Below are 15,016 nucleotides of genomic sequence, written 5' to 3'. Positions count from 1 at the left end.
ATCGGAGGCAACAAAAAGATAAAAAAAATAGGTAAGAAATTCCAATTTGGGTTGAGAAGATAAAGATTAATGTTATGCAATGAGAAATTAAATTTAATTAATTACTTATATATTTATTTTTTCTTACATATTTGGATTTTATAAAATTAGTGTACTTATTAGTCATTTTGCACTTGGATAATATAGTCTTTTAATAATTCAAATGTTTGAAGGGTGAACTAAGAAAATGATAGGGTGGCAATAGCCGCACCCTTTCTTCTTTTGTTCCTTTGTTATTTTTTTTTTGTCTTTCCCCATGAAGGGCTCCCTTCTTCTTTCCTGCTAAAATTTTCTTGCCTATTTTTTTTTTTCTCTTTTTCCTGATTTTCTTACAACAATTTCTATTAACATTTCTTTACAATTTAGTCTCAAAATTTTTACAAGCATTATTGATGGGGGAAAAAAATCTTGATAGCGAGCCTTAGATTAGCCAACTCCAAGTTTACATCCTCGCCACTGTTTCCATCTCAATAGTCTCTCATTCCTTTGGTCAAATTTCTCAATACCCAAAACAGAACCTATTTTAGTAACATTTAAACCCTCATAAGAAGTTCTCTTTCAATTTGGCAAAATTTTTGAATTGAACGTCAATAATTTTCTTGTTTTTCAAGAAAAATCTTCGATATTCCACCCGTTATTATCACCCTGTACCACATTGATGGGTTATAAAAATAGAAGAAGAAAAAAGAGCACTATTATGGCAATATCCCTTGAATAAAAAAATTTATTCAAAAAAATCCCCAAGGTAATGAGAATCCGGTTTCCTTAGGCTGAAGTTAATTCTTCCCAGAGCAACCACTGCAAATGGCTAGTGGTTCTTGCCTAGTTGGGTGTGCGTCAAAGTGATCAGGCACTATGCTGCAATGCACAGTTGGAGCATTTCACATGCGCCGAAGAAATTTATCTTGTGCATAAGAAACCTTTGGGTTCCCCTTAACAAAGTAAAAAAAAAAATTTCTTCCCAGAGCTTCCAAAATGAAAACTTTTGCACTAAGCAAAAATTCTTGATTACAAACTGGGTAGAGAAAAATAACTAATAATTTAGAATTGAAATAACCCGTGTGGATTCATGGATCAAAGAAAGGGGGATCGGGGGGATGAAATTTACTATATTACTCTAATAATCTAAAATCTAACAGTATTAGGACCCCAGCAGTTCAATTCCATGACTTTTCTGAGCTTCTCCTCTTTTGACCTCTTGATCTGATTAGAAATGGCTGCAGAAGAAGTGGCAGAGAGTTTCACGGCCTGAGAATATGATCTGATGTTGGTCTTGGCATGTTGATGCAGTGACCTCAGAAGCCCATTCCATCTGCAAACTCCTTGGTCTTTCAGAGCCTCAACTGCTCCAATACTTGTTGCCACAATCCAAGCCCTGCAAGCTGCTCCAGCACTCATCTTTTTTTATATTTTTTTCCTTTGATTTTTCTATGAATGAAAAAGAGAAAGAGAAAGCCCTAGTGGGTGAAAAATAAGGGTCTGGTTTTTCTTTTCGGTTTTATTGATTGGGAAATGGACAGAGCGGTCTATATATACTGGAGGAAGTGAGGAAACCAGGGCAGTACACCAGCTGTTTTGTAACCTTGTTTGAAAAAAGTCGGTGCAGTCCAATCCAGGTGTTTCGTTTGCCTGTTTTGGTGAGAATCTGTGGTAATTGCTAACCAAAACCATGTGCCACCTCCTCTTTTTGAGGTTATTTCTCACGCGCCCTTTTCTTTCTTATTCAATTCAATCACCCGAAAAAGAGGAGATTTTTTTCCTTTTTTGTCCTCAGCTTGTTGAGTGCAACCCTTTCTTCTGTGCATCTTCGGCCTAACATGTAACAATAAATGTGGTCCTAATTACTTGCCGTATGTGGTAATCCCCCTTCCCTCTTGACTTGGAGGTTTTCTTATTGAAGAAAGGATTTAGATAGGGGGAAAGAAAACCTTCGAGTAATACTTTGGTTTTTGGCCAAACTCCAGTCTCGTTTTTTGTAACGAAATTAGTCTTGGGAAAAGAAATTATTTTTTATGTTTTCAACTCTCAAGGAGAGTCGGTGAGCTGTGACCTGTTGGTTAGCCAGCCTAACTAACACTGTGGAGGTCACGGGTTCAAATCTCACTGACATCAGGAATGGGGTGGGGTGGCGTCCAGACTCCAGAGTCAACAAAAAAAAAAAAAACTCTCAAGGAGATTCATTTTTTCTTCTTCTCTCTTTGCATCTATCACTCAATTTTCATTATTTTATTGTATTAATAACAAGGCTAATAAGGATGTGCAGAGATAAATATAAAAGGAGGAAAACTCGAGGGGGCGCCATAGAATTCAATCACGCCGGTGGTGGTACTACCAGTAAGAAGAGTATAGGTGCTGTGAGTGATCGTTGTGATAGCGATGATGACCTTCAATGCTGTCGGCTTTGTGGTCCGATGGTTAATCACACCAAAGAAAGCTGCCCGTACACAAAGTATGTGCCACACAATGTCTCTTCCTGAAGGCCTTGTAAGACTTTCCAAGTGAAGGATGGCCACCCTCGCAGGAAGTGGAAAGCCTATGCTGCAATTCAGAACCTCCTTTCTCAATATTGCCTGCTTTCTAGGCATTTCTCTTTTCCTTGTAGTGTTTCCACCATAACATTTTGCTATTACATCCTTTGTTATCGGATTTTGAATCTCTTTATCTGATAATGGAGATTAAGCCATCTTTGAGAGGACACAATGTAATGCATGCATAACTCCTGACCTCAGTGATGCAGTTATAGACTAATACATGCCCCCATTATCTGGCTGAGCTTAGTAGGAAGTAAGAACTAAAAAGATGAAGCTATTAATCCCAAACTGAGCAATACAGCTCTCTTTCTATTGCTAATAACTACCAGAGAGTTTTGCTGAACAGGCAAGGAGAGAATATCTACATTGCAGAAAACAAAAGAATCGAGTAAGGCCAACATAGATTTTGCGCATCTGCAATCACAAAATAAGAAATCTTTCTACTCAATGACAAGAAAATCTACTTTGTACAGACTGTCCGGACGGTGATATATCAAACTGAGGCCTATTCACAGAGAGCATGTGATTAGTTACAGGCTCAACTGAAACGAGCAATGTCAATCCCGTCCGGGATTTTAAATGTGTCAGATGCACCAAACTTCTTTCTCTCTCCACTGTCTTCTGTATATTCTTCCTCATTACTACTATCATCATCGTCATCATGGGAACTAGCTGGTGACGCAGGGTCAGATATACTTTTGGATCGCTTCGATGGCGTGGCAAGCATGCTTACTTGGCCAAAGTGAGAAATTTCTACAACCACCGTGTCATCGTCAACTGGAAGAGGTTGTTTCCATGGTTCCCCATCAATTCTCATGAATGTATGGTCGACTGCGCCCTTGCAAAACTCAAAACGTATTCTGTGTGCCTGCAATGAATTGTGATATGTTTCGTCAGAGAGACAGCCCAACAACAGAGGAAAAAAAAACTTCTTAGAGAGAGATGAATGGGGTCAGCCAACTACCATGAAACTGATATATTTATATATACTCTCATATTGGAAGCTAGTATGTGTTCATATTTGTATGACAGAAATAGATGAGCAAAAGTTTTTAATTTATCATACTTGTGCAAGACGAGTCCCATGTCCCTTAGGAGCAAGTAACGCAAGCCCATGCCAGGCATCTCTAAAACCAACAATCTCAAGAAGGCCATCATCCACATATGGAGGAGTTAAATCCCGCTGTAAAGCACAAATCATTTGGAAAAGACATTAAATTTTGTTGGTAAGACACACTGATACTTTTAAATTGAAACTTAATAAAGAGCTGATATATCTGAAACAGATGGGAGAACAATCAAAACTCACATATCGCAGTTTCTTTCTATTTGGCTTCCCCCATGGATCAAGACCACCAGAAAAACTGGGTAAATTGAGGCAAACAATAGACCTAATGCTGTAAATCAAAGATAAAAACGTGAGTCATGGAAATGCCGTTTATATATTTTAATTTTTTTTATGTGCTTGAAAATGGAGTGCAAGTGTGAAGTATGTTAAAATTGGAGAGTAAAAATCCTTCCCAATATAAAATCCTATAATAAGGCGACAAATGATATAAGGCACAAATGAATGGAAACATGAGGATGAAAACAATGTAAGCTTCTAATTAGTTAATTCAACTGCTAAATAATGAATAATATTATCATATCCATGTCAACCTCTTGAAAACATGTTCCAGGGACACTGTAAGACTTCTTTAGTTTAAGAATGCAAAATGCAACGCTGCAATTTGTTTTCTGGAAGTACCAAAAAAAAAAGCTTTGTAGGAATAGTTGGTTCGGAGATTAGAGAAGCATAACAGTAGAAGGAAAGTTAAAAGATATATTGTCTCACCTGGGAGATATGTGAAGCTCCTCCCAATGACCTTGTCTTTTCATGATCTTAATCTTTGTCAGATGTGCTATATTCCTGCGATGAAGTTAAGGCATCTCAGTTCTCAGTAAAGACAACCGAAACAAAGTCTAACTAAGTTCGACCAATCTAACCAAAAAGAAGAACCGTTGACACCATAGGTCCAGAACTGTATAATGCACTCATCCATTTCCCAATTTAAGAGTATTGCAGAAACAAAGTGAACAAGAAAGTGACCGTGTTATTATAATGCTGCAATATATCTTTCTTTCTTCTTTTTTTTTGTTTGATCATCTCTTTGCAAAAGTCTATTTTTCAAAAGTCACCCAAAAGTTTAGGTCCTGTGTGGTAGCTGTGGTCAGTGGTATCAATGACAAGCTGAGGAGTGCATAGTCAGTCCAGTGGGAGCAAAGAAATTTTAAATGTTGAGGGGAGAAGTGGTGATGCCATGAAGACAGTCAATACATTGAGAATTTAAGATTCTTATTTTTGTCTATTTCTTTCTCAGAAGACATTATACAGTTTCACCAAAACTAAAAAAATAAAAAATAAAAAAATCGTACAGCTGAGCCAAAGAAAATATGCAAAAGGAAAAACTAACCTTGAAGAAGGATGCATTAGAGAAGCAAAGAACCATCCTTGAGTACATCCAAGCTTGAAGTAAGTACTCTGATCCAATTAAAAAAAAAAAAAAAACAATGATAAGAAGCAAGTTCAAAAAGGACGTAACAGGAAAATGACAATGGATTGATGGCAGCTACAAAACTCTGTTGTATAATATGTACATATATACATATTACATAGTTTATAGACACGTGTTATAATACTAATTTTGACCATGATGTTAAAGATGCAGAAAATAGTTTAGTACTTGATTAATTAACTGGTTGTTAAACTTTTCAGCGTGCAACTTTCTCTGAGCATGAAAATCATATGATATTTGAGCATCCATTCCTGTATAAAACAAAATACATTTGTCAGAAAACTTCACAACGGCATTCTAGCCTACTAGTTACTGGACCAGACAAGTATCTACATCCAAACAGTTAACACTATGCAGTTCTTTTCTGATACAAAATTAGAAAATCGACACAACAACTCCATTGAGTGATTAGTATCTTTCATCTTTAAATAATTAGCACGACTATCATCACTCTCCCCCATATCATGTCATAATACACTTGGCTGCTTGATTTTAATGTAGCTGACTGACTTATGCAGGAAGGCATTTCTCTCAATATACACCAAAGGGCGAGATTTATATATAGGAGGCATGCATATTACAGTGGAATAACTGTACAAAATATATGAGCTTCTAAAGATGATATAGGATACTTTGCTCAAATACAGACATTATGAGGTTCTACTCCACTTTGTAGGAGAAACATTTATATTACAGAGTGATGCAATAATGTACATAAGATATGAGCTTCTATAGATGATATAGGAAACTTTCCTATCACACATATTGACATTCAATGCAGAAATCTCTTGTAAGATACGAGATGCTTGCAATGAGTACAATACCGTGCTTAAATTTCCAGTTTTCCTTGGTAGGATCTTTGTTTATAAAACTTGAAAAGTAGATTAAATTTTATGCTCATTTCCATTCCTCACAACTGCAAATCGAAAACTGCAAGCCTCAAGATTATATCCAAAATTCATAGGCACACACAAACATAATAGTGGAACTCTTGATTTAAAAGACATTTTATTATTCTTGAATTCTTACCCATGCTAAAGTAGTTCCAAAATCCCCCACGAAATGTCTGGAAGCCCTCCTGAGAACAGCCAGCAGTTACTGTATATTAATACCAAGTATGCTAAACCAATCCATACTGCGATGAAACCAAAACCAAGATAACCAAGAGACACAAAACAAACCAGATTGAGTGTATCAGTTTTGGAGACCTGATGAAATGCATGCAAAGAATGCGGTAGGTCCAGAGGTGCAATAGGATCACATGAACCTTCCTTTGGAGTCCTCATTCTCATAATGATGTGCCAGCTGAGATATACAGAAAAGGTGAAAGAAAAGACTATGTTCAACTCTTCATTGATGAGTGATTCACTGAGCAGGAATTAAGCTGTAAGGGCCTATTACATAGGTATTGATGTGTGAAAAAAGCACGAAAAAGTCAATTTGTGAAAAATAATGGTTTTTACCTGTCAATTTGCATTTCCTTTGCTGTCTTCACTTGGTTCAAGAAATACTGCACAGATTGTCGGTCTGTCCCAGGATTTTTCTTTCCCTATAAAGTTAAGAACAGATTAGTTCCCAAGTCTACTACTGAACTGAGTCAATGCACCAACAGTCACTATGAAGATATAGATTTCACGATCTAGTCCACATACAGACACCCAAACATATGCATGTAGAAATGTACTTTTAAATATACTAAATGTAAATGTAACCAACTGACATTACTGGTAAACAAATGAAACTATAAATGCAGTTGTAACTTATTAGCTATTACAAAACAATAGCAAATAGCAGATAGATTACAGAATACAGACACGAGACTATACACTTGATAGTTCACACTTATTAGATGCAGAGACATATTTTCCTATACTGCCGAAACTACAATAGGAAATATGCAGGAAATTGCCCCATTTCCACATTAAATACTTGACGACTTCAGAGTGCTCTGACTAGATGATCAAGGCAAGTGGGATTAACATCAAGTAATTAACATATGTTGAAATACACAAGGTTAGCAAACAACATATTACCCATCCAAATGCGAAATGGACATTATTTCCAGTTCCCAATGGCATCGTGGCAATTGGAGGCGGGTTAGGTAGTTTAAGATCAGAAACTACACTGAGGAGCCAGCCAGCTGTACCATCTCCACCTGCAGCCTATCAATGCAACTGCCTATCAATTCGAAGATAACAGAACAAATTCATATGCTACTTAGGACACGCGCACACCTCTCCACATACACAAGCTTACACAAACAACGGAAACTCACAATTATTCTTAACCTCTTCTGGATATCAGCAGCCAAAACATCTCCGCCGCTGCCCTTGAGTGTTTCCAAAGCAACATAGAGCTTGTGAAGCACCTTGTCAGGAGCCGTTTGTCCCAAGTCAAATACCTGAAAAAGATCATTTAAAACAAATCTTCACACATACAATTCCATGAAGTAAAAATGACTAGTGTCCACAGCCGAAAACCAAACCTGGTGCTCATTGAGAAGGGCTCTATATGTAAGAAGAAGTTCACCTCCAAGCTGACCACCACTTCTAGTATTAACAAACACTATCACCGGACACGCAGGCGCAAATTTGATCTTCGGCACCGCCCCGCCCACAAGTATGTAATTCGGAATGTAAAAATCCTTCAACTTGCCTCTATCGCCCACCATTGCCTCCCAACTACAAAAAGTTTTCAATCAATTCACATAATTCCATTTCATCACCTAACAAACAAAGCACCAATTCTCCTATCAATAACAAACATTTTGCATTCCAACCTCCTCGAAACGAGACCGTGTATAGAGTCTCGCAAGCGGCAACCGGAAATTCGATTCCGGAACTCCATTACCGTTATGTGTGTGTTAACTTTTCCGGTAGCACAAGGCAGTAGAGTAGTTATATATAAACCAAGCGATAATGAGGTTTGTGCTTTACCTGGAACAAAGAAGCTTCGTTGAGATAGAGATTCAGAATCGGAACAAAAGCCACTGTTCTATCCAAAATTAAAGCAAAGCTGCGATTCGATTCGATTCGGACAAGGACGAATCAGAGAGGAAAGGAATTAGAATCTTCGCTGGTTTTGGTTTTTCCTTTCGATTTTGATTTTGGATTTTGGAAATTCTAGGGGTTTGGTTAGTTGAACACGAAAGAGGGTCCGTTTTATAGGCGGACAAAAAAGAGGCAAAAAAAAGATTTGAACTCATCACCAAAGGTGCTTTGTTTGGGCTCTTCGGGTGCTTATCGTCTGCGGAGAGGTCTATGGGGCCTTGTGACGACGCGGCGAGTTGGAATTTGTCACATGTGTACGTGTCTGCGTTGGTTTTGGTGTAAAAATAGGAGATGATCTTCGTAAAGTGGGAAGGGTTCAACGCGGCGTCACCTTTTCTGGCAATTGCACAGAAGTTCAGGCCAGGAATACAGGCTGGCCTCTGCGGTGGGCTGGATCCGCATGATATGGGCCTACAGGTTTTTTGCTAACCCTAAACCGACTGCTTGACTAACTCATCGTATCGGATCACTCCTGGCATGTTAATAAGTTAGAATTCCAACATTGTAAATGTCATGGGTTCGATTCTCACTGACATATGTAATGATGAGGTGGATTAAGGGTTTTTTATTAAAAAAAAGAAAGAAAGAAAAAAAAGTATCGAACTAGATCAGATCAATGACGAATCGATGTCCAACGTGAACCGTTCATGTTCATAATGATAAATCACGATTATGAACACCTTAATGATAATCAATTTGATCGAAAATTTGCAAAACTGATCTGCTCATGAAGACCTAAAAACTAAGCGGTCAAGATGGCGATATATAATCGAAATTTGGGTCTCACAAGAGATTTCTTAAAATGGCCAAAAAAATAGATCCTTTAGTGGAATGACCCTGTGTAGTTCTCGATATAAAAAAGGATTGGTTCGTATGGTACTTGAACTATTGCTCATTATAAATTTAAAATTTCGGTCCCTCACGTTTTGAAAATATCATAATGATACCTGAGATTCTTACCCCAACCGAAGATAGGTACCTAGAGCTGTTAGCTCCGTTACAGAGATTGCTAGCCGTCAATTTTTTAAGGGTATTTTCGTCCCTTCCGTTACAAAGGCTCATTTTTTGTAGTGTAGGGAAGCAAAAGTCAAAGCTTTAAATAATTTTTCATTTCCAACTCTAACAGATTCTCTAGTTTACAGCTATCTCTAAAATTCTATAAAAAATGAGCATAGAGAATATCATAACGACGATATCGTGTAGAATGGTATCAGTAGTAGGTGCACAATACGTCTGTTGTTACTTGTTACTTGTTCGATTACAGTTTTTATTATTATTTTTTTTCCATCATGCAACAACTGATAGATGATCACAAGAGTCAAACTCATAACCTCTCACATAAGAATAAGAAATTTATGTCACTGTATTACAACTCAAAAAATGAGATACTTAATTTGAATGACTAAAGGATTTCTATTTTAAACAATTTTTTGAAACTATTTTAAAGAATGGCATCATGATTACAGCAGGAAACATAAATCAGGTTCCAAATCGATTGGGATGCTTTTCCCCTGTATGTTTTTTGGTAGCCGCAAAAACAAGTACAAGGAGCCAAAGGAGCCGATGTCAGATCATATCACGCATAGATGATAGATAGATAGATATCCACCTTCCCGACAATTTACCCCCAAAACAGAGAAAACCCTTCCGACCCGCCAGACCCCGCCACGTGTATCAACCACCACCTCCACCTTCGTGCGCCACCATCACCGTCCCTGGTGGCTGAGGAATGAGAATGAGCCTCTATGCGCCGGCAGAGAACTCCGTGACTCTTCTTCAGTTGGACGATTTCCGTTGATTAAATCCAATCACCATGTCCAGGTTAGTTCCATTTCAATGTTTATTCAAGTATTCGGATGTCCGTGATGTCGGCACATTAGAGGGTCTGTGGGAACTTGTTAAGAGTATAACTTTGCTGTTGAAACTTGTTTCATGTAGTTATACTTTTAGTTCGAAAGTAATCTGCATAGTTTGCATGGTGGAAATGTGTCTTTGTTTAGATTTCATGTGTGTGTTTTGATTCTTGAGTTTAGTAGATTAGGTGGACTGTGTTATGGTATGGTGAAGAGATTTGGTGATATGCAGATTTTTGGCATATGGAAATGTAAGGAGGGTTGCGCGACAAGTTACGAGTAACAGGGCAGATCACACAGTTGAAGCTCCTTACATGCTCTGCCGGTTATTTTTGAGAAATAAACATTCTATAAGAGGGCAATCCCCATTTCTGCTACATAGAGCAAAAGATAAGTTTTTGAATAGTAGTGGTTATAGGAACTTATATACCATATCAGCAAGGAGTGCAGCTTCTCAACATGCCCAGTTTGCTTGGAGAAAGCTTTCTCACTTGTATTTCTATCGGCAAACAACCTTCCCCCCAATAGGTCGAATTGCCCGTGCTTTGAGCTTGGCTTTGACCCGCTCAAATTTAGTAGCTCCTGGTGTTTTTTCCTTTGTAGTTGGAGAGTTTGTTCGGGCGCAGCGTACATGTGCAGAAGCAGAAGGCCTCCCAACAAAGGACACTTTATATATTCATGCCCAAGATGGACATATTTATTTGGCCTTATTTTTGGTTTCACTTCTGGAGTGTATTATCTTGTTTGTCAGAGCAATTTATCTAGCAGTTTTATTCTCACCGTGTATAGCCATGTCACTTTTTAAGGATTCCCTCGGCCCCCGGTTTAGGAAAAAATGGCTTCATGTTGTTCATCATACACTGGAAAAAGCAGGCCCAGCATTTATAAAATGGGGTCAATGGGCTGCTGCAAGGCCAGATCTCTTCCCAAGAGATTTGTGTGCTGAACTTGAGAAACTCCACACTAAAGCTCCAGCACATAGCTTTGACTTTACCAAAAATAGTATTGAAAAGGCATTTGGTCGCAAGCTGCCTGAAATATTTGAAAAATTTGATGAGGAACCTGTGGCGTCGGGAAGTGTTGCTCAAGTTCATCAAGCTATACTCAAGTACAGATACCCGGGTCAGAAGATCAAGCCCATTTTAGTTGCTGTTAAGGTTAGACATCCAGGTGTTGGTGAAACAATTAGGAGGGATTTTGTGATAATCAATTCTGTAGCCAAAATTTCAAGGTTCATCCCTTCTTTGAAATTGTGGAGATTGGATGAAAGCCTACAGCAATTTGCCGTTTATATGATGTCACAAGTTGATCTGTCAAGGGAAGCTGCACATTTGAGTCGTTTTAGCTATAATTTTCGAAGATCGAAAGATGTCTCATTTCCAAGGCCTCTATACCCCTTGGTGCACCCATCTGTTTTAGTCGAAACGTACGAGCAGGGTGAAAGTGTTCAGCACTACGTCGATGAACTTGAGGGCAATGAACCGATAAAAAATGCCCTTGCTCAGATCGGAACCAATGCACTACTGAAGATGCTTCTGGTATAATTTATAGTGATCTCATTTACTATTGCTTTCCTTTCTTTTCATCTTATAATTTTTTTAGTTTGTATTGGGTCTTCCTTTTCATTTACTGGTGTCCTCTATTTGACATAATGTTGTAGCCCACCCCACCCTCTTTTTTTTTTTTTTTTTTTTTTTGAGAAGTAGATTTATGTTGTACCCTTACCAGTCATGAAAATGTATTTGTTCAACAGCATTGTGTCAGCCTGGATCATAGAATGATAGGACTCCGATCTAGTTGAATGTTTGTGCAAGTGCAATATAAAACTTATACATTTGACCACTGCATGTCAGGAATAACATTCATAACGTTGTCACTAATGCATAAATTCATCTCTTTCCGTCTGTTTAAGTGGTGGCCAGTAAAAACAATTTCTATTGTTAGTTAAAACTTAAAACTCAAAAGTGAAGTTAAAAGTAAAATGCCCTGCCTGTAGTAGTTGTAATTATCTGATGTGATTTTAAAGCAGCTTGAATTTGATAGTTCTCTTCTTTGGTGTTGTTTGCTAAGATGATTTTTTTTTTCCCAGGTAGATAATTTTATTCATGCAGACATGCATCCTGGAAATATTCTTGTCCGAGTAACCCGTAGTAAGGTTCCAAGTAAAGAACTCTTTAGATTGAGGCCTCATGTTGTTTTCCTTGATGTGGGCTTGACTGCCGAACTTTCTAAGAGGGATCGACTGAATTTAGTGGAGTTCTTTAAGGCTGTGGCCCTTCGTGACGGTCAAAGTGTTGCGGAGTGCACACTTAGATTATCTGGACAACAAAACTGCCCAAATCCAAGTGCTTTTATTGAGGTAAATTGTTTGTTCTTGATATGAAAATTGAAGGTGTTCACACGTCAGGTTTTCCTTTTCTGTAAAAAATTTCAAACTTCTTAACCCAAGACAAGAAAGATTATGGCATTATGCATACATTGTCTAATACTTTAATCTGCGATTCTTCGTCACAGTTTGATTATCATCCATACTGTTTTGTTTCCGACCAATAATAAGATCAGTATTCATAAGTTCAAGACATAGACCAGCCAAGGATAGAATCTCAAAACTAACCCTTCACTCCTCTTTCCAAGGGAGAGGAGATGTTACTGGGGAAGCCATTGGCCGTCTGTTGACTGTTGACACTTTCAAGCTGCTCTATCTATGTTATTTTGCAGCAATAACTACCACAAGATAATTCTAATATGTAGCTTTTTCTGGGTAACATCTTCATTTAATCAAATGCTGTTTGTGCAATTGAGCTTTTCAGCATAAGTATGTTTTCAGTGCACCAGTACAACACTGTTATATATTAAGAGATGAAGATGTAATGAAGTTCTTGATCATATGAGACATAAATTCTGAATCGAAGTGGGGAGATTATTCCTTTCCTGTTCTGTTGGCCTTGCAGTAATTGCCAGAATTGGAATTACTGATTATGATTCAGTAGCATTTATGTTGTTGTACGGTGTCGCCATTTAATATCAGATTCTGAATCCTTAAATGACTGACTATGGCCTTAAGTCTTCTTCTCTAATATATGCTTGAACATGTCCCTGGCAACTTGATTCTTCAAGTCCACCAATCTTTTCCTGCCAAAATTGGAAATATGCTGTGCAAATCTATTGCTCTAATTTTATTGTTTCTATTGTGAGTAGGGTAAGATACATCACTGTCACATATACTTGTCTCGTGAGTTTAACTTTAGGACGAAATTTCTTCAACAGGAAGTGGATAAATCTTTCAAATTATGGGACTCCCCAGAAGGTGATGCCATGCATCCTGGTGACTGCATGCAGCAATTGCTTGAGCAAGTCAGGCGGCACAAAGTCAAACTGGATGGCAATGTGTGCACAGTTATTGTAACCACTTTGGTTCTTGAGGTACCGCCTTGCTTTCTTCCAACATCTATGTTTAAGTCAAACACCTTGACAATATCACACATGATTAAACCCAATACTTGACCTGATTCAACTCAGATTTCACTAGTTATTGAAACAGACTTGGAGAAACGAGAGCCATGCATGATATACTTAGTAAGCTATAACAGGTTTAACATATATAATACTTATGTTTTAAAAAAGGATAATAAATTTCTGTTCATTGTCGTCTCTTCTGCTATTTGTCCTTTTCATGTATTGTTGGAGCTGTGTTGTGCTTCATATCAATATCATTAAAGAGCTGTAAATTTAACAATTCTACTTCATTTATAAGTGGTTTTCCAGAATTTGCTTTCGCAAGTCGAGGCTCTTTTGTCGTCATATGTTGAATCCCATTGATTTTTATTCAGCATCTCCATTGTTTTGAAGTAGATGGTTTGAAGGAAACTTACTATACCTCCTATTGATTTGTCTCGTTGGCTTTTCTCATTTGCCTCGCAAGTAAATCCCTCCTAGTAATGCATTTTCTGCTGGACATAACCTAGCAGAAAAGTTTATTAGGCTGTCTTGCATATGAACTGGAAGGATAGTGTTTGCAGTTCTATTTCTTCTTTTAATTTCCTGCAGGTTCTTTTTTAATTTTTTTTGTTAATGGAAGGCATGTGATATCTATGCTGATCAGTTTTGATGATACCTGAAATTTTGTTGGTGTTTTGGAAATTATGATACATGAACTTTGCTGTTACTTTCTGTAGGGATGGCAGCGGAAACTTGATCCAGACTATGACATGATGCATACTTTACGGACCTTGCTTTTTAAGGCGGACTGGGCAGAGTCCCTTTTTTACACCATTGAAGGACTCATTGCCCCATGAATACAATTTTTATTTCTTCACTTTTTCTTTCTTTTTTTTACAAAAATATAGATGAGATTCACCAAAATACGAAAAAGAAACCCATAAGGAAGCTGCTGCTTTTTTTATTTACTTTCCTCACAAAGTTTTGACACAGAAACAGAAGGATACATGTTGTACTCATAGAGAAATAAATTTCATTGCTGTGTTCTATGTCTGGGGTTTAGAGAAATATAGGATTTCATTTCCTTTCCTCACAATTGTGTTTTTTTTTTTTTTTGGACAATATCCAAATGTTTTCAAAAAGTATAGACTGGTGCTTTTGTTTTTCTATTTTCATTCCTTTTTGGCATTTTTTTTCTTCTTCTAATTATCAGTTTTATACCGAGAGGGCGAGAGGCGAACAACCTTAATATATGCACCATCACCATTTTACGGTAACCATAGCTACCATCACTACTTTACACTTTTACAGTAACAATAGCTACACCTAGGAATAGTTTGCGAAAATTAGTGAACAAAATCCTCCATGATTCAGTTCCCATATCAAGCGATCAAAAGACAACAAGAAAAAAAAAATTGTTTTCTGTACATCCAAATTTGTGCACTTTCAAAACGACTATTTAAAATACAGATTTCACTAAACTCTTGAATTCTCAGTTTCATATAACTTGCATTCAAACTCTCTTGGGCTCTTGGCCAATACAGATTTCA

At 37.5% G+C, this 15,016-nt stretch overlaps 3 protein-coding genes across 6 annotated transcripts; 1 reads left to right on the top strand and 2 right to left on the bottom strand.

Moving 5' to 3' along the window:
• Nucleotides 1–1,007: 1,007 nt before the first annotated feature.
• LOC133734829 (uncharacterized) lies at nucleotides 1,008–1,555 on the bottom strand. The gene has a single exon (XM_062162438.1). The coding sequence runs from the start codon at nucleotides 1,435–1,437 to the stop codon at nucleotides 1,165–1,167; it is 273 nt and encodes a 90-aa protein (XP_062018422.1). The 5' UTR covers nucleotides 1,438–1,555; the 3' UTR covers nucleotides 1,008–1,164.
• Nucleotides 1,556–2,820: 1,265 nt separating this feature from the next.
• Nucleotides 2,821–8,439, bottom strand: LOC133734828 (diacylglycerol kinase 1-like). 3 transcript variants are annotated; one of them, XM_062162437.1, is made up of 13 exons: nucleotides 8,062–8,439; nucleotides 7,611–7,806; nucleotides 7,401–7,526; nucleotides 7,159–7,287; nucleotides 6,589–6,674; nucleotides 6,307–6,430; nucleotides 6,155–6,203; nucleotides 5,294–5,376; nucleotides 5,024–5,091; nucleotides 4,405–4,479; nucleotides 3,880–3,967; nucleotides 3,637–3,753; nucleotides 2,821–3,438 (listed from the first exon to the last, which is right to left on the bottom strand). In XM_062162437.1, the coding sequence occupies exons 2-13, from the start codon at nucleotides 7,794–7,796 to the stop codon at nucleotides 3,109–3,111; spliced, it is 1,461 nt and encodes a 486-aa protein (XP_062018421.1). In that variant the 5' UTR covers nucleotides 7,797–7,806; nucleotides 8,062–8,439; the 3' UTR covers nucleotides 2,821–3,108. The 3 variants fall into 3 exon arrangements, with proteins under 3 accessions (XP_062018421.1, XP_062018419.1, XP_062018420.1); XM_062162435.1 differs by lacking the exon at nucleotides 8,062–8,439 and adding an exon at nucleotides 7,905–8,055; XM_062162436.1 differs by lacking the exon at nucleotides 8,062–8,439 and adding an exon at nucleotides 7,905–8,055 and having other exon boundaries at nucleotides 6,334–6,430.
• Nucleotides 8,440–9,632: 1,193 nt separating this feature from the next.
• On the top strand, nucleotides 9,633–14,534 carry LOC133734827 (uncharacterized). Of its 2 annotated transcripts, none has more exons than XM_062162433.1 (5): nucleotides 9,633–9,996; nucleotides 10,261–11,566; nucleotides 12,118–12,387; nucleotides 13,296–13,451; nucleotides 14,204–14,534. In XM_062162433.1, exons 1-5 carry the CDS (start codon nucleotides 9,989–9,991, stop codon nucleotides 14,321–14,323), a joined length of 1,860 nt encoding a protein of 619 aa, XP_062018417.1. In that variant the 5' UTR covers nucleotides 9,633–9,988; the 3' UTR covers nucleotides 14,324–14,534. The 2 variants fall into 2 exon arrangements, with proteins under 2 accessions (XP_062018417.1, XP_062018418.1); XM_062162434.1 differs by having other exon boundaries at nucleotides 10,217–11,566.
• The last annotated feature ends 482 nt before the right edge of the window (nucleotides 14,535–15,016 follow it).

The sequence above is a fragment of the Rosa rugosa genome, chromosome 2 (assembly GCF_958449725.1).
Source record: "Rosa rugosa chromosome 2, drRosRugo1.1, whole genome shotgun sequence".
Classification (NCBI taxonomy): domain Eukaryota; kingdom Viridiplantae; phylum Streptophyta; class Magnoliopsida; order Rosales; family Rosaceae; genus Rosa; species Rosa rugosa.
The sequence above is the reverse complement of the archived record's forward strand: the minus strand, read 5'-3'. Positions and strand labels throughout refer to the sequence as shown.

Coding starts and splice junctions, on each gene's coding strand:
- LOC133734829 (XM_062162438.1), bottom strand. CDS start 1,437: ATGAGTGCTGGAGCAGCTTGCAGGGCTTGGATTGTGGCAACAAGTATT.
- LOC133734828 (XM_062162435.1), bottom strand. CDS start 7,972: ATGGAGTTCCGGAATCGAATTTCCGGTTGCCGCTTGCGAGACTCTATA. Junction 6,431..6,588: donor AAGGAAATGCAAATTGACAG/GTAAAAACCATT, acceptor TGTATATCTCAG/CTGGCACATCATTATGAGAA. Junction 3,754..3,879: donor ATAGAAAGAAACTGCGATAT/GTGAGTTTTGAT, acceptor TGTGCTTTACAG/CGGGATTTAACTCCTCCATA.
- LOC133734827 (XM_062162433.1), top strand. Junction 12,388..13,295: donor ATCCAAGTGCTTTTATTGAG/GTAAATTGTTTG, acceptor TTTCTTCAACAG/GAAGTGGATAAATCTTTCAA. Junction 13,452..14,203: donor TAACCACTTTGGTTCTTGAG/GTACCGCCTTGC, acceptor TACTTTCTGTAG/GGATGGCAGCGGAAACTTGA.